Source organism: Ascaphus truei, chromosome 18 (genome assembly GCF_040206685.1).
Source record: "Ascaphus truei isolate aAscTru1 chromosome 18, aAscTru1.hap1, whole genome shotgun sequence".
Lineage (NCBI taxonomy): Eukaryota > Metazoa > Chordata > Amphibia > Anura > Ascaphidae > Ascaphus > Ascaphus truei.
The window spans coordinates 25,617,367-25,639,586 of NC_134500.1; the positions used below are offsets into that span (position 1 = coordinate 25,617,367).

Consider the following 22,220-nt stretch of genomic DNA (forward strand, 5'->3'; position numbering starts at 1 on the left):
GGGTTCAGAATCATTCACATCTGGTTTTTTTTTGTTCGATTAGTGAGGTCAACACACACACACACACAACTATGTAACAAGGACTAATGGTAGTAAGTATAAGTGTACTACAATAATTAAACTGTTAAGTAAAAAAAAATGTCCCGGTTTTTCATTTTCAAAATCTGGTCACCCTAGCCTCTGCTGCTCCACTATGTAATCCATGCACTGGCTATCTACAGATGTACTGTAGCATGTGACATTGTTTCCCCAGATAACACGACATATCCCATTATAATACCGAATATCACAGATGTTCCACAGAACTCAATGGCACGGTTGATGCAGAATATAAAAACATATCTCGCCATATCCGTTTAGAGGAAATGGTGAAGCCTGCTACTTCTGCATGTCCAAAATAAACAAAAATGTAGTCCTCACAAAGCTCTTCACAAGATACTCCCTACTTACATCTGAGACGTGATCGCTAGGAACGCCCCAAATGATTTCTCCACTCGACCTACTTCTCATTTCTTCCTCCCATTCCAGTCTCCAAGATTTCTCCCGCTCCCATTTCACCTCTAAAACTCACTTCTCTGCAGTGTCAACGCTACCCTATGCTTCACACATTTAAACGTTGTCTACAAAATCCCTGCTGGTACAACACCCTCGTTCTAGACTCTTTCGGATGAACAGATTAACTCACATCATGCACCTTCAAAGTATCAGCCCACTCATTTTGCCTTCCATCCCATTTCCACAATTTAGACGGTAGGATCTTTAGAACGGGGGAATCCTGACCTGTTGTATTGTACTACAGTACATAAAATTGTGTCAGTTACACGTGTTATCTTTCACCACTACTGTACTGCACGTTGGGGCATTATAAACAAATAATAATGCAGAGTTCGCTCTATTTTGTTTGCTGTGATTTCAAGGTGCAGCAAAATGACTCCAAATTGAGGCCATGCGTCACAGCCTTAAGACGGAGTGTGTAGTTACAGTATATTCAAATAAATCTATTGTACATAATATTATCATTTTTGTGCTTGTGTCAAATGACTTTTTCTATAATTGAAAGTTTGTTCATATTAATTTGCTTCAAAATGATAGTAAAAAGCTTTAATGTTTGATATGCATAAAAGCAGTTCTTCCGTTAGGTTTAAAAGTTTAAGAGAGTACATTGGTCCTGCCAATATATATTCCTGAAAGTCATGTTGTAATCATGTATAATTTATCTGGCACTGGCTGAAGGGGACGGTCTTTTCCTGCTAGAAGCCTTGGGGGAATGATTTAAAAGCTTTTAGCTGGAAGCTGGCAAATGTTCCAAAGACACAATATTTTAGACAAAGAGATATGGAACAAAATGTTAGTTCATTTCAATTGATGCCAATAAAGTATCATTAAGTGCACATGTGTTTGTGAAGTTTCATAGAGTGCAAAGATGAGATTCAGAAGTACCGAGTCGAATCCAGACCAGGACTAACCACTGGCTGAGCGCATTACATGTAAAATCTTCTACAAGAGCTGGCAATGGTGGAAAGGAATATGTTATGTGAATATCTCTATAAACTTCCAAACACCTACATCTCATTTGCTTTGTAGAACCCCAGAATATGTTACTAAAACCCAAACCCAACGTTACAAAAGCGGTCATTCATTATCTCAGGCTAGAGGCCATTAGATTAAACTACCACACGAAATCCACATGGTATAATTTACAAAGACATTTCAGTGTACAGTACTTAACGTTAAAGTCTAAATCACATGTTTTGTGCTGATACTGCCTTCTTTTTAATCAATTTGAAACCGTCTTCTTTAGTAATCATTTTTGGTTACGATAAACTTCAAATGTACTGAAACTGTTTGTACTTTAGAAATGGTTTACGTTGCCATTTCTAATGGATTTGCTACATAGAAAATGTGCACTGTATGATTCCTAGAGATAAACTAATTTGATGTGGTGTAGCTATCTCTGACTTTTACAGTACTGTACAGTGATGGAACCTTTAATTTCAGCATCACGTATATCTCATTACAAATGGGCAGGGCCGCCAACAGAAATCGTGGGGCCCGGGACAAACATTTTAAGCAGGCCCCCCCCCCCGTGTCGACGGTATTGCCCGCCGCCCGCCACCCCCCCCCCATTTCACACCTCACGAGCCGCCTCTCTTTCCCCCCTCTTCCCATGTATTTCTCTCCCTTCCGTCTCACCCTCCCGCCTCGCATGTATTTCTCTCCCTTGTTTCACACTCTTACTCCCTCTTTTTCTCACTCACCCCTTCCTCTCCCTCCGTCAATTACCCCCCCCACACACACACAATTCCTCCCACAAGATATATACCAAAAAACTTCCCACCCCAAAATATATACAACCCCCCACCAAATGCATACAAAAATCCCACCTACCAAATACATACATATACTTACCCAATACATACATATATACACACACACACACACACACACACACACACACACACACACACACACAACAAACAACAAACACACACAAACACACATATATACCCACCTTACTGGGAGTGTGTGTGTGTGTGTGTGTGTGTGTGTGTGTGTGTGTGTGTGTATATATATTATATATACCCCAATCCATGTAAAAAATACCCCAAGCCCCCCAATCCATGTAAAAATACCCCAAAACCCCCAATCCATGTAAAAAATACCCCAAGCCCCCCAATCCATGTAAAAAAAATACCCCATGTAAAAAATACCCCAAGCCCCCCAATCCATGTAAAAAATACCCCAAGCCCCCCAATCCATGTAATAAATACCCCAAGCCCCCCAATCCATGTAATAAATACCCCAATCCATGTAAAAAATATCCCAACACCCCAATCCATGTAAAAAATACCCCAAGACCCCCAATACATACATATAAAATTCCAACTTACCTTGGGGATGATCTCAGCCAGTCAGGTCGGTGGCTGCATGGGGGGGGAGGGGGCGCAGCATGCCGGTAGTGGTGGTAGTGCTGCTGTGGAGGGGGGGGCACGATGCTGAGGGGGGCGATACTGTGGGGGGGCCCAGTGGCAGCAGGGGGGGCGGTGCCCCGATGCTGCGGCGGCGGGGGCTGGCGGTTTTGGCCCGGTGGCTGCGGGGGGAGGTGGTGGCTTGGGGGGGGGGGGGGTTGTTGGCAGAAGCTGCGGGGGGGAGGGGGGGCGCCGGCCCCGCTGAGACACCTGTCTCCCAATGGCCAAAACTGCTCCGGCGCGCGCCGGGCCTCCCTCTCACGCCAACTTACTTCCGGCGCTGGCAACTGGGAGACCTGGCGCTGGCAACTGGAAGACCCGGAGCCGAGTGCAGCCATTTTTTTTTTTTAATAACTGCCGCCCGGCCGGGCCCCCCTCACCCACGGGGCCCGGGACGCCAGTGCCCTTTGTCCCCCGCTGTTGGTGGCCCTGCAAATGGATACATTTTAATGTATACTCTACCAAATGTACATTACGGTTTCCATCATAGAATTTAAACAGAATACATGACTAATTACTATAGATCAGCAACTTGGATCAGAAATACAGCGCTCAAGTAATTACCAAACTGATAGAATACACCCTCACTCAACTACTTCAGCTTCAACAAGGAAAGATACCTGAAACTAATTTGGACTGCAATGGGCACTAGGATGGCACCAAAATATGCCAATCTTTTCATGACAAATCTTGAGCAGAGACTCAACCACATGCCTCCTAAAAATCTTACAAATATTACAGATACATTGATGATCTGTTTATAATATTGACAGAGAGTGAAGAAAATCTAAAACTATTTTACGAGTACTTGAATTAACCCCATCCATCAATTAAGCTCAAAATAGATTATTCGGCAAACCTAGTGAACTTTCTGGATACATTGGTAACAATGAAGAATGGTATAAACGCCACACGTGTATCCAAGAAACCCACAGACAGACGTGCAGTAGATACCGCCACAACCCCAGTTTCAATGCCACTCAGAGCAAACGAGCCATCAGACATAGCCAGGCTAGAAGATATCACTGCATATGCTCTGACACGAAAAACAAACACCTCTCAACCCTGAATGAATCATTCAGACAGAAGGGATACAAGCCAAAGACTTGCCAAAACAATCACATCTGTACCACACCTGCTCCAATACAAAAAGAAAGAAACATGCATACCTCTAGTGGCCACGGACAACCCTGCCATAGAGGGAATGCAAAAAATAATCTAAGACCTGCAACCCACGCTGACAGAAGATAACACATTTAAAGACATCTTCCCTAAACCTCCCATCCATGCATTCCGGCAACCACCACACCACAGACAGAAGTTAATCCACAAAAAATGTCATAACGAACTCAAGGACACTGAGAATGGCACAAGACCATGCAACACATGCTGTAAAATGTGCAAACATATACAGTATGCCAAGATCCCACAGCCAATCGCAAACATTGGACATGTGGTATACTGTATAAGATGCAATGCAGCAAATGTGACCAAGGATGCTACATTATTGAAACCAGACCAAAACTTCAAACCAGAATTAACCTACACAAACACACATTGACACACCATGAGGAAGGAAGATATTGCACTCCAGTTGGACATCACTTCACAGCCAGATCATTCCATAAATGATTTAAAAATCCAAATTCTCAGTGGAATCTTTAAAAGCACTCAAGAACAGAAAAACATTTGAACTGAAAATGCTAATACTCTTTGGCATTAAAACAAGAGGACTAAATGCGGATATGGGGTTTTACACATCATTTTTAAAAACAATGTTTTTCCCTACCGCTCGGTTCATTTTAAATTCCAAACCCTTGTCCGCCACTCACCCTCACCGCCCTTCATTCTGCTGCTGGATGTATGGGTTAATCAAGCGCCATAATTTCTCACTACCTCTTTCATCCATGTATTGTTTATTTACCAACCCCTCTGCAATGACTCCAACACATCTTCTGTCTAAGGCTGACTCCATAGAAGGACAGTCGGAGCTGAACCATGCGGACGCTCCGCGATGAGCCCCGTCATCCTCAACGAGGATGTCGAGGGGGCTCCCGCGAGCGTCCGCTGGCGTGCTGAGGCGCAGGGATTTTCAGCCGATAGCAGAACCTGTTTCTGAGCACGCTGTCGGCTGAAAACCTCCAATCAGAGCGAAGCAGCGTCAACGTCACGGCGCTGTGACGTCGGCGCTTCGCAGGCTATTGGCCCAGTGACGTCAGTGCCCCGCCTCCCGATCACGCATGCTGGCTCGTCTGCTAGTTCATGCAATCGCTCCCGATTGCGCAGACGAGCTTCAGCGTCAGCGCGGCTCCCCCCTCTATGGACGCAGCCTTAGATTGTCACCTAGATTTTTTACATCTGTTAAACACCTGGCATGTTCTGTAAATCAGTATTGCGGACCTGAGGAAGAGTAGTAGAACTCTCAAAATCGTGTCTTATAATATCAATTATTAGTCCAATTAAAAAAGTTATCACCTAATACTGAAATACTCATTTACTCTGCACTATCGCAACTGGACAGACACGGTTCTATTTACAGGCCGTCCTCGCTTTCCGACGAACAGCAAAGCCGACGCTTTATAATGTATAACAATAGGCAGCTTTCTGACGCCAACATGCCTTATCCCATTCTGTGCATGCGCGACCCCGGACCGGCCCGTTCTGCGCATGCGCAGAAATGGTAGCCCCCTTCTCGGTACCGCCGAATCGGCGGATTGCCGATAAGCGGGGCCTTCCTGTATATCGTATGAAGAATAAAAAAAAACTGCCTTTTTATTTTTTTGCTATCAACAATAAAATTACACATAGCCAGCCAGATAACCACAATTTGCAAATCATTTTTGGTAGTGTCTGAAACGGGAAATATTTGACCAACAAGTGTTTTCTTCACCCTAAGACCACTCCATCTTATTATATAACAGATAAAGGGGAGAAGGAGAACTGGGGCAAACTGTGCAAACTGTTGTTGAACACAGTGACATGAGAGAAAATCAAACCTACACGTCTCATCTTAACATGTGTACAAATGAACTTTTAAAACGAATAACAAAAACGTATATACGTTGGATAAAGAAAGGGCAATCCCCCCAGATTTAATCCCCTTAAACATGGTCACTGCCATTAATACACGTTGGTCCCACTAAGCATTGACCTTTCAAGGGATCAACCTCGTGTGGTTTATCTTGGCATCAAACCAGAGAGGTTCTTTGCTCTTACTGTAGCATCAAATGCATGAAAGATTGATTTGGAGACCGGTTATCAAAGGAGTAAGGTGAGAAGTCATTGGGAGCATGGTTATTTCTGGATAGGTCTAATCACTGCTGTTTTGTGAGATAATTATAATGCTTCAAGTTGCTAATATGCATATGGCACACACAGGTCATACATTTTACAATGGGGAACTCAATGTGAAACATTTTTATGATCTTCTATTCAGGGTTATCCACTCAAAAATAATGACTGTGCACCCTCACATACAGTATATGGTATCAGGTTCTCTTTATATGCTGTCCATGAATAGCGCACACGATCAGTGCTGCATAATAAACTTTTTTTTTTTTTAATTACGGATCCAGTCATGGTTATCGCAAGTCAGAAAAAAGCAGAACGCTCCTACAGGATCTATAACATTCCTTACAAAGGAATTTAAAAAAAACTCCACTCCCCAAGTTGTCATTAAATGAAGTGTCAATTAGCCCAGACTGTAATAAGACGGATCAGTGCAGTGCATGAAAACAAGCCATCTATATCTAAGGGGATTTAATTGCTCAAGTAAGAAATGTTTTAATCACTTGTTGTTCATTTACCGGTACATTGAGTAAGGTCTTATTATTGTAAGTTTGTTTTTATTTTTTTATGGGAAAACTTCTTTACAATGGGATTTATTACAAAATATCCAGGATTTGTCGGCGATACCTACCTTTACAAAACAAGCAACAGAGGGATTCTGTGATAAAATAACCACAATTTAAATACATTATGTAAGGGTAATTGTATAAATTAACAGAATTTAGGATGAATTACCTTAAATGTAGCGTATGGCTTCCTATAATTCGTTCAAAGCCGCTCTTCATTTTCCAGTTAGATTTCTAGATTTGACAATAATTAGTCTTTTATAAAGTAGAACCCCAAATTTTATCCAAATACTTGGCATACACAATGATCCCGGAATTTGAGTGTTTATCAAATGTTTCCTATAGAAAATGCACATTATATTAATTTTCCTAATGATTTTGGCACGTTTACTTAAAAGTACAGTAATAGACTAATGCAAGAAAAACAGTAGTATAATATACAAGAGAAAATAGAAATGTAGGAAACAGCTGTACAAAGAATCTGTCCTCTCGAGAACAAAATACCATATTCTGTACCACCAAAGCAAGGTTATACAAACTAATATTCTGTAGTATTGGCTAGGTAAGGAAATGGAGGAAAGGTATACAGCATATCTTTGACTGAGCCACTTGTGCTGAAGCAGGATATCCGGAGAACCTGACCTGTTGGTGGCTTTTGAGGATTGGAGTTGGCCACCTCTGCAGTAGAGCATCAGGTTAAAAGAGAGAAAAGAGTGACAATGTAGAAAGTATCTTACCATGGGTTAGCAGCACAGACTTTGCTATGTATTTAGGTAATGCAAATGTACTGGTCCTGGAATAGCACATCTGCAATAGGTTGGAGTATATTTTAACCCTTGTGGGCAAGCACTTTAAGCATCCTATGATGAACAGGGCACGTCATAATATAATAGGGGGTGACAGCAGCAACACAATTGGAGCAGAAGCGGAGCAATTTGACCAAGCGATTATGTGGTCGGGATCAGGAAGACCGCTATTCCACCACTCAAAGGGTTTAAGAACCAACTGAGCAACCAAAGAGCTCTTAAGAGCCCGCAGTACTGTATGTGTACTATACATATGAGGAAGTTATCTGTGAGGTGTGCAAAGCTTTGTATATTATAATTTCATCTATCTTCTAGTTGGTAATTAAAGACTTATACGGTCTATGTTGAATATAAATATAATAAGGGGTGTTTCAAGAGTAAGATTCAGAGCAGGCAGAAAAAGAAAAAAAATCAAAACATATCGGTATCATTCAAGTCCCTGGAAATATTCAGTCAAATGTTTTCCTTATTTAAGTACTGTGAAAAATGAATGTTTTTTTTTTAATTATTATTATTAGTGTCCACATTTTTTTTTTTTATAAGAGAGATGGATCATCAGGGCTGGAAAATGTAAACAAAAGAAAAATTAGTGCGCCTGGTGATCTGTTCCTGAAACCACTCACCGTAAAATGGATTATTAAATAAATCCAAGTGTGATAAAAAAAAAAAAAAAAAAAGGGGGGGGAAAAAAGGGGAAAAAAAAAAAAAAAATTTTAATTATAAATTGAATGGAAACGAAAATACACCTTGATGATGTGAGTAGTTAAATCCTATGAATACATATACTTTTATACCATTAATAGGTTATGTGACATGAACCATTAGGAGTGAGAGGGGTTAATTGTGGTTATAGCACAAAAAATGGCAGACGGAACCAAAATGATCCAAACACATAAGCAGCTTCCAATGCAAGGTACCCAAACCTTGCTAAATAAGGACAATAAAGAAAACAACCAGGGAAGCGCTATATTAGTTGGGATCAGGCTCAGCAGCCAATTTTATGTATAAACCACATATAAAACAATAGCATAAAATAGCATGATTGAATACACAAAAATATAATATATAAAATGAGTAACACAAGTCTCTGCCAGTTGGAGATGGTCCAGGTGATGTAAGTGCAAGTTAATGCCCCTGTCTGATGTGACAGACTCGGGCAAGAGTGACCTTTGAGAGGTATAAATCCAGAGTGGTAGCTGGGATGGAAAGCGCTACCAACTGTGCAGGTAATGAAGTGTGTAGAAATGGGAAGGTGCCGTAGGCATCAAATATGGAAAAAGCTCACCCAGACTTCAAACTCTTTGCGCTGGTGGCTCCTTTTGTTTCGTCCTTCACAGCCTCGCTGCAGAAACTCCGCTGTACAGCTCTCCTGGGCTTGCACACCAGGGATGGAACTACTCACAGGGCGCCGGGTTTCCGGGTATGACGTCACGGCCGGACGTGACGCACCAACCCTTCCCGGCTGTGCCTGGAGCTGCCGCAGCACACAGGGGCTGAGAGCCGAATTTCACACACCTCACACAGCTTCAAAGTTCCACAGCCTCCGCAGTACACTCTCCAAGGGACTCCACGTTAGACCACCAGGACTGGGGCAATGAGACAGGGATGCACAAGAGCTGCAACCCCTCTAGACTCCTCCTCCTACGCGTTTCAGCACGTGAAATTTTATCCAAATACTTGGCATACACAATGATCCCGGAATTTGAGTGTTTATCAAATGTTTCCTATAGAAAATGCACATTATATTAATTTTCCTAATGATTTTGGCACGTTTACTTAAAAGTACAGTAATAGACTAATGCAAGAAAAACAGTAGTATAATATACAAGAGAAAATAGAAATGTAGGAAACAGCTGTACAAAGAATCTGTCCTCTCGAGAACAAAATACCATATTCTGTACCACCAAAGCAAGGTTATACAAACTAATATTCTGTAGTATTGGCTAGGTAAGGAAATGGAGGAAAGGTATACAGCATATCTTTGACTGAGCCACTTGTGCTGAAGCAGGATATCCGGAGAACCTGACCTGTTGGTGGCTTTTGAGGATTGGAGTTGGCCACCTCTGCAGTAGAGCATCAGGTTAAAAGAGAGAAAAGAGTGACAATGTAGAAAGTATCTTACCATGGGTTAGCAGCACAGACTTTGCTATGTATTTAGGTAATGCAAATGTACTGGTCCTGGAATAGCACATCTGCAATAGGTTGGAGTATATTTTAACCCTTGTGGGCAAGCACTTTAAGCATCCTATGATGAACAGGGCACGTCATAATATAATAGGGGGTGACAGCAGCAACACAATTGGAGCAGAAGCGGAGCAATTTGACCAAGCGATTATGTGGTCGGGATCAGGAAGACCGCTATTCCACCACTCAAAGGGTTTAAGAACCAACTGAGCAACCAAAGAGCTCTTAAGAGCCCGCAGTACTGTATGTGTACTATACATATGAGGAAGTTATCTGTGAGGTGTGCAAAGCTTTGTATATTATAATTTCATCTATCTTCTAGTTGGTAATTAAAGACTTATACGGTCTATGTTGAATATAAATATAATAAGGGGTGTTTCAAGAGTAAGATTCAGAGCAGGCAGAAAAAGAAAAAAAATCAAAACATATCGGTATCATTCAAGTCCCTGGAAATATTCAGTCAAATGTTTTCCTTATTTAAGTACTGTGAAAAATGAATGTTTTTTTTTTAATTATTATTATTAGTGTCCACATTTTTTTTTTTTATAAGAGAGATGGATCATCAGGGCTGGAAAATGTACTTATTCAGGACAACTTGGAAATTAGGGGTGGGAGGTGGGGGGAACGTGTGGATCGCGGCTACTGCAGAGCATCTTCATAAGAAGAGCTGTCAATAACCGCTTTGCTTCCCGAATTTGAATCCCATAAAGCCTTGCTAGCCCTATGCACGGCATTGTGGGGTGACTTCGGGAAACAGAGCGGGGATTAACAGCTCTGCATCAAAAGTCGTTCTGCAGCAGCCGCGAGTGGCTTCCCACGCTGGACCGGCGCAGATATGTGACATTTTTCCAGCCCTGGTTATCATCTACATTTAACCAATTATACATGCCCCTACATTCGTTCAGTTTGATCTTCAGAGGAACTTTCTCTTTAAGATCTCGCTGCCTTGGCTCTATTTACTGCATAGAAGACTCACATTTCAGATGAAGTTGATCTGTCACACACTACTTTCTGGTATTACTGTACTGTATGTTCCGATGTGAATTGAGCACATTACATGACTGGCACACAATTTGAATAGCAATTACACCTGAGCAATCTGAACTTTCCTTTAAAGCCAGTAGCCACTAAGTAGAAATGCTTTCATGGAACATTACATGAATCATCGGAGACGCGGCGTACTCCATGTGTAAAGTTACTGCGTCCTATCTCGGCATCAACACCACGTTCTAAAAAGTGCTATTAAGTTTGATATTTGCGTTTACAATACAGAGGCTTTAATGCAGACTACAGAAAGGTCTCCAAGACGTCATTTGGTATTGAAACAATATCTGCACTAATCCACTTGTGTCGACACAGGGTGTGGAGCGTTGTAGCTTTCCATAATATGACACTGCTGCACACTATTTCACTGTATCAATGCAAACACATTACACTTTGTTACTAACAAGTTAACCATTAAAATGTAGAGCTCCAACTTGACCCTATATACAGATGCAGCGGCCGTTATTCGAACACTTCACGCGGTGTATACCTCGGAATACCTATTGTCATGGCGCGTGATTTCTTCCAACCGTACCGTCTTAAGACGCGAGTGCAGAAAATTGCATTTTAGTGTTCTGGCTTTTAAACACCTGATATTGACACAGTAGCACAGTACTGTACACATTGCAATTCATTCATTTCATTGCACCCAAAGAAACAGAACCCATGAAATTCAAACAAAGCAACCGCGATAAACACGTGTGCCTGGGGCGATTGGCCGTGTTAATGCTGCGTGGAATACAGCAGCGCACACGAAAACGGCGCCGTGATTTGTTCGAATAACGGCCGCTGCATCTATAGGAGATGGCTAGGGACCCTGTGATGCACTCTACATGCCAAGTGAAAGAAATGTATTTCCGGTAAGTTAGTGGCCGGTTTACTATCTATTCTCAGAATCAATCAATTCTTAAGTCTTCACAAAACGACCTGTTTATCCAGATCATCGGATTAAATCTTAGTTGGGTGTAATTATCTTCTTTAAGGAGGTATTACGGCCCATATTTACTAAGTGGTGCTGTGTCATAAGGCATCACAGCACGGGAAGACAACTTACAAGTGACTGGGCCTTCAAATGACAGAAGGTGTCTTATGACAGTGGTTCCCGACCTGTTTTACATCGTGCACACCCTGCTGGAAAATAGCAGCCCTGAGTAAATTCAGGCCTCCACCCCCAGTGCTTAAGTTCACCATATTACAGTATACCATACACATGCTATGCTTCAACAGAGAAAAGCCCATACATGTATAAAACCAGGAGACCAAAAGGTTGATCGACTTCAACCTCCTACAAGACTGCTGTATAGATACATTAAATACAAACATATATTATGTATGACTCTGCATATATGTGCGAGGAGTTGCATACATGTGTTAGTTACTTTGCATTACTGGACTAGATCGAAGGACTCTCGCTTTTACTTATCACTGTGCTGTCCTGTCAATTTATTCCACCTAAGCAGCTGTAACACTGCCATTTCTTTATGGATGCCAGTAATTTACACTGCCCTAAAGGGTTGCATGCTGCTCAGAAGCCATTTGGAGAAGAAAAACGAGCAAATGAAATCTTCAGCTAACCGGCTTGATGAGACAAACGGATCAGCATCGGTTTCACTGCAGTGAGAGAGGTGGCCTGGCTGGCAGAGATAAATAACAATGTAATCCGGCAAGAGTGAAAGACTTCCAAAAAAAAAAAAAAAAAAGGGAAGGGAAGGAAATAGATAGAGATTTGTTAAAAGAAAAAAAGTCGGGAACATGAGGCCAGGAACGTGGGGGCACGTAGAGATAATAATAATAATGATAATAAAAATAATAGCATGTTCTTGTATAGCACTTTACAGAGACATTTTGCAGGCACAAGTCCCTGCCCAGTGAAGCTTGCAATCTATTTTTTGGTGCCTGGGGCACAGGGAGATAAAGTGACTTGGTACGAAAGAAGGTCCAGGCACTCGGTCTTTGCAAAAAATGAAATATTTAATCCAGCAAAAAGTCCAATGTTTCGACTGCGTATAAGCAGTCTTTGTCAAGGTGAGAGATAAGAAAAAAACCATACGACACTTAAATACCCACCCACTTACCTCCCTAAGTTCCCACAGGTGGGGAGTGGCGCAAAAGCAATGGCCAACATGACGTCACGGCCGCGACACCGCACTGCGCATGCGCGGCAAAGTCCCCAGGAAATGAGGTGCCGGCTAGCATGTATGGGCAGTGAGGGCAGCCCATCATGCTGACACATGCTCGCAAGCCCCTCCCTTTCAGCTCCGGTCACTAATCACTCCCCCTGAGGAGAAGAGGCATAAGTGGCAGCTCAAATACTAGGACAACAGCCAATGCCTATAGGAAAGTGTGCGCATGCATCATCTAATCCCCACGAACGGGAGAGTACTGCGCATGCGCGAGACCCTCCATCAGCATAAATGGCTAAAGAAGCCTCTATAATCACATAGTATGCTAACCAGGGCCTAAATATAACATCAGGTAGGGAAAGACCATGGCCAAAGCAGCTGTGGAAACCCAGAAGAGGCAGACACCACCCTAAGAAAAAGTAATAAATAAAGAACCAATTCCCATTTACCCTAGTACCATAAAAAGTGTAAAGACTAATATATACAACATATAATACATAATAATATATATAAATAAGTGATAGTGTGCAACTTGTAAATATGATACTTAATCAAGAACTCCAAAATTACACAAATAAAGACATACATACACCATACATAGACAAAACAGGACAGACATCATAAACTCAATCCAATGTGGCACATATATAACAAAGTGTTCTCCTACCAAAAATAAATACATAAAAAAGTAACCAGATGTAACAAGAGATCAAAAAGAGACGCAGGTCCATCAAAAAGTGCACGATCACCGCCTGTCAAGGAAACATTTCAGGTTTAACTGATCGTTGAGACCACCTTCAATATGTGTCCTAAGATAAAATATCCAGAAAGCCTCCCTTCTAAGGAGTGCAGTATCCCTATCTACAGCCCCCCGTCTTGGGGGTACAACTTCAATACCCATGACCCTAAGAGACGCAATGGGATGCCTATGCTGCACACAGTGTACCAAAGCTGTGGGTGTCAGTACCCTTTTTGATAACACTTTTATGCTCGATAAACCTTTGTTTTAGCATCTTGGTCGTCTTTCCCACATAGAGCAAACCACATGGACATCTCAGGATGTATACCACATATGTCGTACGACACGTAATGCGATGCTTAATTTTGATAATTTTGCCAGTGAAAGGATGATGAAACACATCCAAGACATAGGCTATGGCATATAGAGCAATTACAGCATCGAAAATTACCTGGTTTACCCATGCTCAAAAAATTGGTATTCTGATAGAGTTTTTTATCATCAGATTTTATGTGTGTCTGAAATGTTCCTCCCCCATATGTAAGCCAACATGGGGGGTTCCCGACACACATCTGATAGAAATTGATTGTGCTGCAAAATATGCCAGTGTTTCATAATGGTGGAACGTAGGAGATTACTCTGTGTTGTAAATTCTAGGGAATATAATCCTGTCCTGTTTGTTCTGGAAACAATGGAGGATTCGGGCGCAACTGCGCATGTCTGATTCAGAGAGGCTGCTGGGATCTTCAAAAAACTTTATTGATGGAACACACAAGGGCTAGCACCGCATTCTCCCCCTCTGCGCAGGACAGATTCACACATTCTCTGTCCTGTTTGTTCCCCTTATGATCGGTAACAGAAACATCCCTCTTAAATGCCTCCTCCACCATGGAGGGTGCATAACCTCTGGCCAAAAATCGTTCTTTAAGATCTACAAAGGGTTGCATGCTGCTCAGAAGCCATTTGGAGAAGAAAAACGAGCAAATGAAATCTTCAACTAACCGGCTTGGTGAGACAAACGGATCAGCATCCGTTTCACTGCAGTGAGAGAGGTGGCCTGGCTGGCAGAGATAAATAACAATTTAATCCGGCAAGAGGGAAAGACTTCCAAAAAAAAAAGGGAAGGAAATAGTTAGAGATTTGTTAAAAGAAAAAAAGTCGGGAACATGAGGCCAGGAACGTGGGGGCACGTAGAGATAATAATAATAATGATAATAAAAATAATAGCATGTTCTTGTACAGCGCTGCTAGTTTTACGTAGCACATCACAGAGACATTTTGCAGACACAGATCCCTGCCCAGTGAAGCTTACAATCTATGTTTTGTGGTGCCTGAGGCACAGGGAGATAAGGTGACTTGCCCAAGGTCACAAGGAGCTGACCCCTGCTTCGAACTCAGTGCCAATCAGTGTCTTTACTCACTCAGCCACTCCTTCTCCCTGGATGAATAAGATGGTAAAGCAACAATCACCTGTAAAATCAAGCATGTTTCAATGCACCTTTGATGAACCAGGAGGTCCTCCAGGGCTGACCCACAGCCCTCAACACTCTGGGAAATCCCTAATTTTCAAGATATTTAATATTTTACTTTTAACACTACTACAAAGATGACTGTTGGGGACACCCAATCGGAATCTACAATGTCATCTCGCAATGTCACGGATCTCTACTGGCCGCCAGAAGGAGGGAGATCCCAGGCTGGCCTTATTGTTTCTCCTGGACAAATAATAATTTAATTGATATTTTATAGCGCGCCAACTACCGGACGTACAGTACTGTACAAGAATGGCCAAGAATTTTTGGAAGGGAATTTCAGTGGTCATCAGGCCACCCAACGGTATAAGGAAGCAATTAAATAGGCAGAGAAACATACAAAGATAAATGAAAGTGTGAAAAAGAATGCAAAGGGAATGATAAATAAATGAATAGATAAGTAATGAGTACAAAAAAAACTGCATGGTCAAAAGGTCCTTAATCAATGACGTGAATCTACTTCCTGGTGCCGTAGAAGAAGAAAAAATTCTCTCTCTCATTGATTTGATTGAATCATTTGACTTACCTTCAGCACAGGGAAGCAGCCTGACTGCATATAGAGAGATAACCGTAAGGAAGATTAATCAAGTTATATTGTAAGCTACAGTAAATGAGAAAATCAATAAACAATGCAAGGATGAAATAAATGTAAAAAAAATAGTTATAAACATTTTTTTAAGAGAATCATAAAGATTAAAAAAAGGGACAGGAGAATAAACCTGTGCAGATTGCCATACTAGTTTACCACAGTATGGTGCCCAACAACGGATAAAGCTTTATTGTTTTTTTGTTTCTGCCTAACCATCACCAATCAATTGTTAAATTGACCCCTTGAGAGCTGCAGGGAGTACTCTGGAGTTTTCATGCTGTAAATGCTCTGGACCATTTAAATAGAAAGTATGGAGATGCCAAAGGATTGGAACACACGTTGGGAATATTTGAATGGATGCAAAAGTCTGACAAGAAAGAAGACCTGGCTCCTTCGCAAAGCATCCCTCTTTTGGATCTCTTGGATAAAAGTTAAGGCACCTACTTCAGTGATAAGGAAAAGTCAATCTTGCTGGTTTCGCTGTTTCGCACAAGGTAGCTCGCTTCTTTACACAGCCTCAGGAGGCTCTCGGCGTCTGTGCGGCTGATTGCACCGTGGTACCAGCTGTGAGGGAAACCGATTAAAAAGCTGTTTGTCTCATTCTGAGGGGATCCACGTGCCCCTGAATGCCTACTCCTCTCCACATGCATCCAACTGCCAACGTGTATTGTGAACTGGCGAGGAAGCTTAGTGTCTTTACATCAAGGCAGGCACATCATGCAGTATAGGGTGCGAGATGGGATAAAGTTTGCAGTTAATGCTCTGGCCTTTGAAGTTGGAGACTCAGGGGGGGGGCTTTTACCTGCTCCATGAAAAAGGAGACCTCATATTTTTTTGCCTGCCTGAAAGTACTGACGGGATCCATCGTACGTTATTTCTATTGTAACATCGTATCATAGCGAACACAGCACTTCATAAAAAATTACTTCTGGCTGTGGTGTTCCTGGTAAAAATGTAATTATTATTTCACTAACAAAAAACGTGTTAATTAAGTAAATGCTGGTAAATGTGTCTTTGAATGATCAAATAGGTACTTTCTCAGACCGTTACATTTGAGGAAAGTTGGAAATACTCATATGCAACATGTTTAAATATGCCTTGTTTTGCTACAATTAACCCATTCAGTGACGGAGGGTTCTGGTCACGGACCTTCCAGTATTGACAGATCATGTGACCACTGTTCTGAGTGTTCGCTTCCGTATTCTGGCAGCCAGACCATAAGCGAAGCGGATGGGGGGGGGGGGGTGGGGGAGAGGGTTGTGGGGCGTGGGGGGAGGGGTTTCCCCTTCAGTGTAGTCCGTTATCAGTTGGTAAACAGTCCATAAAATATGAGCAAAACGCCATGATAGCGAACATTACAAAGGTCTATATATAGGACGGAACTAGGACACTGAAGGGGTAAAAGGTATGATTAGTTTTAACAAAATCTATTTATTCCCAGAAAAGGGAATATTAACAATGGGCACCACTCCACAAAAATATATTATGGAACGAGAAAGAATGCTGAGAAGAGCCACCTTAATAAAGGGGATGGAAAATGTGACAAGAAAGGCTAGCTAAATTAGATTTGTTAACATTAGAAAAGAGGCATGTACAAGAGGGTGTATGATAACTATATACAAATATATTCAGGGACAGTACAAGGAGCTTTCAAAAGAACTATTCATCCCAAGGACAGTACAAATGACATTGGGTCATCCCTTAAGGTTGGAGGAAAGGAGATTTCACCAGTAGCAAATTAAAGAGTTCTTTACAGTAAGGGCAGGTACAATGTGGAATTCATTACCCATGGAGACTGTGATGGCAGATACAATAGATTTGTTCAAAAAAACGTTGGACATCTTTTTAGAAATTAAAGGTATACAGGGATATACTTAAAAGGTAAACATGGGAAGGATGTTGATCCAGGGAGTAATCTGAGTAATTTTTTTGTTTGCCTTACTCTGGATGAAAATACTGTAAGTACAAATATAGGATAAGTATTTGTTGTTGAAATTTATCATAGGTTGAACTTGAGGGACTTACAGTATGTCTTTTTTAAACCTCGTCTACCATGTAACAATTATTTATATTTCTTTTACAGCTTTAATGTAAACCTGTGGAGTATGGCTACAGAACCTGGCATAAATATTAGACACCTTCACTGTCCCAGTCTGGATATTGGGTGTAACTTGATCAGGATGCCTCTTGGAAGATGGTACAGTATGACCGATTTGATTCTTAGATATACAGTATATAGGTGAAAGGTATGATCCCCTTTATAACTACTATAGAATCATAGTGCAAACACTTCAGGTTGACAATTTTGCTCTTCCCCCTTGGATTTGTACAACAAGAAAAAATAATATTAATTATACTTACAATTGACTCTCTAATGGCAGTGAAGGATCTATCCTTTCTCCCACTGAGGTGGGGTGTTCTACACTTGGATGCTTGATTGCCTTCAAGTTTCCGGCTGAATGTCTGTGCGTGTGTCTGAGTTTGTCCTCTTTGGATGGCGACATGCCTGTTTTGTCAGCACCATCGAACTGGGCTGAGGGAGAAAATGAAAACATAACTGATGGCAAATTGGATTAAAAAGGAAGAGACACAGGAGTATATGTACCAAGACAAAACCGATGCCATTCTGAGGCCAATGCTTTCTGTGGGACTTTTTCTTTCATACCATACATCTGGTATAGTATATTGCACCATTATTGCCTTGATACGCAGACTCCCAAAGGGAAAATCTGTGGCCATGTCAAATACATTCATCTGTCTATATATACTAGATAGAATTTCTCTTACTATACAGCTATTATAAACTCGAAAGTGCTAACTTCGGTTATTGCTAAACTTTATTGCAAGGGAGCAACGGTTAACGCATGTATTAAAAAAGTGATAAAAGTTGCGTTAAAAACGGGAGATAAAATGCGCATGCGCCAAGAATACATCTGTAGTATCCCTTTGAAGCTAAAAAAAAAAAAAAAAAAAAAAAAAGTGTTATAGCCCTTATACAATAACGCGCATTTATAACAATGACTGGACATTGCATATAATTTATGTCCTTTAATGCTGGATGGGCCATCAAAGCTTTGCGAAGAAATGGCATGGAAATGGGTAAGGAACCATTATGTACCGCAGTCTAATGTAAAGTTCGATGAGCTACAGTATCAATGAGAAAAAAAAAACTATTTTATGCAAAGGTACTGTCACCTAAAGGGGATCCGATTTCCCTTTTGGAAAACAAGTAACGGTTACAAAGTAATTTGATTGTACATGTAAAATTGCTAATTAGATCATTAACTTCCGTTTCTAAGCAGCTTTATAATAACTTTTTCTGTCTATGCACTTCTTTAACCCAGGCTGTTCTAAAAAGAAAAAAGAAAAGCTGTGTAATGTGGCAGGCATAAGCTTATAGGAGGCCGTGTTAAAATTGACATGTAGTAAAAGGTGACAGTGTGTGTTCATTTGCATGTCATTACCCATAATCCCTGGCTGCAGTGGAAACATTGTATGCGAAGAGATAATGGGGATAAGCAGGGTTGCTGACCTGTCCGAGACGTAAATGTGCTCACAAGTGATCTTTGTATTGGCTAAGAACTTTACTATTGTTACTGTGGCTTTTTTTTTTTTTAGGAAGACAACAATCTCTTTGCCCTCCCATATGTATGTGCGGTCCCAGAATCAGGCTTGTGAAGGCCATTTCAAATGAACATGCAGGGAGAAGTACAGGTTCTTTATTATCTGTATCATCAACCTATGACACTAGTGAAAGTCGGTGGAATTTCTTGATTTGTCAGACGGTGCTTGGAATGTATATAATAGACACAGAAATAAGTTGGATATAAAAGGGCCATCACTGAACATACCAAACACGCAGTGCATTTTATGCTGTAAAATAAAGCTTCATTTCAGAATATACCGTAGACTTCTTTATTTTAGAAAAAGTTATCACGTTTTCAAGGGGTCTTTTGTTCAACATATTGTTTAGAAAATAAAAATAAAAATATTTTCACTATCATTTAAAGCAAAGATATATCAAGTAAAAACACAAGCATAAAAGAGAACATACAACAAAAGACAGGGATGCCCAATGCTACATCCAATTGACAAAACATACTGTATATGGTAATAAATATAAAGTTTAAATACTGCAATAATAATAATTTAATAATAATAATAATAATAATTACTTCGTTATTTAGTTAAACCCTTTGGCCAAAGCGTCGTAAGCCTGCATACCAAACGTCAAGGTATAACCAAAAATGCAGGTCCTACATTACACTGTGAACCCTTCCCTTTACCTCTGTATGAGGGGAAAGAACCAGAGTAGGTCCTGTTCTTGCAGCAAAGTGAAAAGACCTCCCAAGTTAAAAAGGTGAGGAGGAGTGAGCTCAGGGGGGAGGTGCCACCTACCTCCATACAACTGTTACCAGTCAGAAATTGAAATTCATAAACGAGAACATACTGGGAGAAAGATTTAGCACCTTATTTCGTTTTCGGCAAAGAATCCCCATTGAATTCAATGGGGATTTTAGGCCGAGCACAGCCCAAACAGTCACTTCTGTGGATATAGAATAACCCTCTTATTCTACATCTGCTTAAGTGGACAATCTCGTAAGAAAATGCCCTTTGAACTCTATTGGAATTTTTGTCTGAAAACGTCCCAAACGCCAGCTTTGGCGGATATAGAATGACTTCTTTAGAGGCGAAAGACAGACACAAACTATATACAGTGTGCTGATGGTGGAAAAGACCGACAGAAAAAGCAACAGAAATACGCAGAGGAATAAAATAAAGAGAGAAAGAGATAGAGATGGGCAGGGAAATAGATTCTACAAGTGTCGAATCCCGGCACAATATCTCAGACAATAAAGGTTGTTATCTTGAAATAAAATCTTTAATGTATCCTGAAATGTTGATGGGCAAAAAAAGCCCATCAGTGCAATGGTGACACCAGATGACAAAAATCGATAGGAAAAGGCTGGAGGGGGCAAGGGATTAGTGTGTACACAGCGCGGATCAAGAATATATTACTGTTTAACGGGCCATCACATCAGTATTTCTGTCGGTTTGGTCCCTTTGGATACAGAGATATTGATAGCCTCTAATGTAGTTTCACAACATATTTCATCACCTTTTAAACCTGTCGCTGGCGTGACCAGCAGTAACGGAGTTAATATGAGGTCAAGTGCGACATTAGCATTTTTTCCCCCCACCATTACTTTTTGTAACATTCTGCAGCATAGTACAATATGGGAAGGAATATAGTACTAGTACTGTATAAAAAATAAAAAAAATACTAAATTGTCCTAGGTATAGAGACCTAATAAATTGCATTGCCAGAAGAGTACATAAAGTACATAGACTACAGTAACTTAAGATATTACCATCTTTAGCTTATGCAATTTTCACTCATCCCATCTATATTAAAGGCTAGTGTACTTGATAGAGCCGCACAGAAACACACAAGTGCATTTATCCACGTATTTCCCCAGAGTTGATATTCAGAAACCTAAATTGCACACTGTCCGTTTGCTTTATTTCTGATGCACTAATAGAATTACTGTACTCCTTACTCCATTCTAGGCTCCAGTTCCATTTAAGATAACTGTTCTTGCATGTTCAAACCAATCAAAATTGGCATTTTTGGTCGCAATTTTGTCCCATCTGTTCCAATTCATGCAGTATGCAAATTGCCTATGGGAATGAAAAAATCTGTGAAAATTAGGTATTCACAGGCTATTCAGTAAATGGCAAGATTGTGTTTTGCATGGAAATGCTCACGCAGAGATCTCACCTCCCTCAGACAGGCGAGATTATGTATTTTATTGGAGAGGTACTGTATACTGTAAGCAGACAGAGAAATAAGGAGAGAGAGGTAAAGAGAGTCCATATCGTAACGGTAATATCCTTCTTTTCTTAAACACAGCGAGTCCTCGATATCCGACGCCGAATAATGCAGTCCGTCGGGTGCATTATCCGACGTCTGACTCGCTTATCCGATGGTCACCACCGCTGATTAACATGAACCAGCAATCAGATGGTCCGTTAACCGATGGTGGTTTGTGGGACGCATTCCGTCGGATAAGCAAGGACCGCCTGTACTTTAAAAATAATTAACCTACTTAAACTCAAGGAGGAGAATAAAATAGTTGAAATGAGTACCTTATTTGTGTATATAGAATACATATTTTTGCATACAAAAATTCTTCTTTGAAAACCTCTCACCCTAAGTTACATAGTAGATGAGGTTGAAAAGACATACAGTATGTCCATCAAGTTCAACTTATGATAAACTTAGACGACAGATACTTACAGTATCTTATATGTACAGTATTTTGATCCAGACGAAGGCAAACAAAAACACAAGTGAATCCTCCAATCAGGTCTCATAA

The 22,220-nt window shown here is 40.9% G+C and overlaps 1 protein-coding gene across 5 annotated transcripts in view; it reads right to left on the reverse strand.

Annotated features, from left to right (window-relative positions):
• SHF (Src homology 2 domain containing F) overlaps positions 1 to 22,220 on the reverse strand; it is a 282,507-nt gene that overhangs the window by 26,322 nt on the left and 233,965 nt on the right. For 3 of the 5 annotated variants that reach the window (XM_075575896.1, XM_075575895.1, XM_075575898.1), the window contains 2 exons: positions 18,202 to 18,373; positions 16,285 to 16,404 (listed from right to left, as the gene is read on the reverse strand). The exons of 1 other annotated variant lie outside the window; for it this stretch is intronic. In XM_075575896.1, coding sequence (XP_075432011.1) covers positions 16,285 to 16,404; positions 18,202 to 18,373 — 292 coding nt within the window. The remainder of the gene's footprint in view (positions 1 to 16,284; positions 16,405 to 18,201; positions 18,374 to 22,220) is intronic. One more of the 5 variants, XM_075575897.1, reaches the window with a different exon arrangement.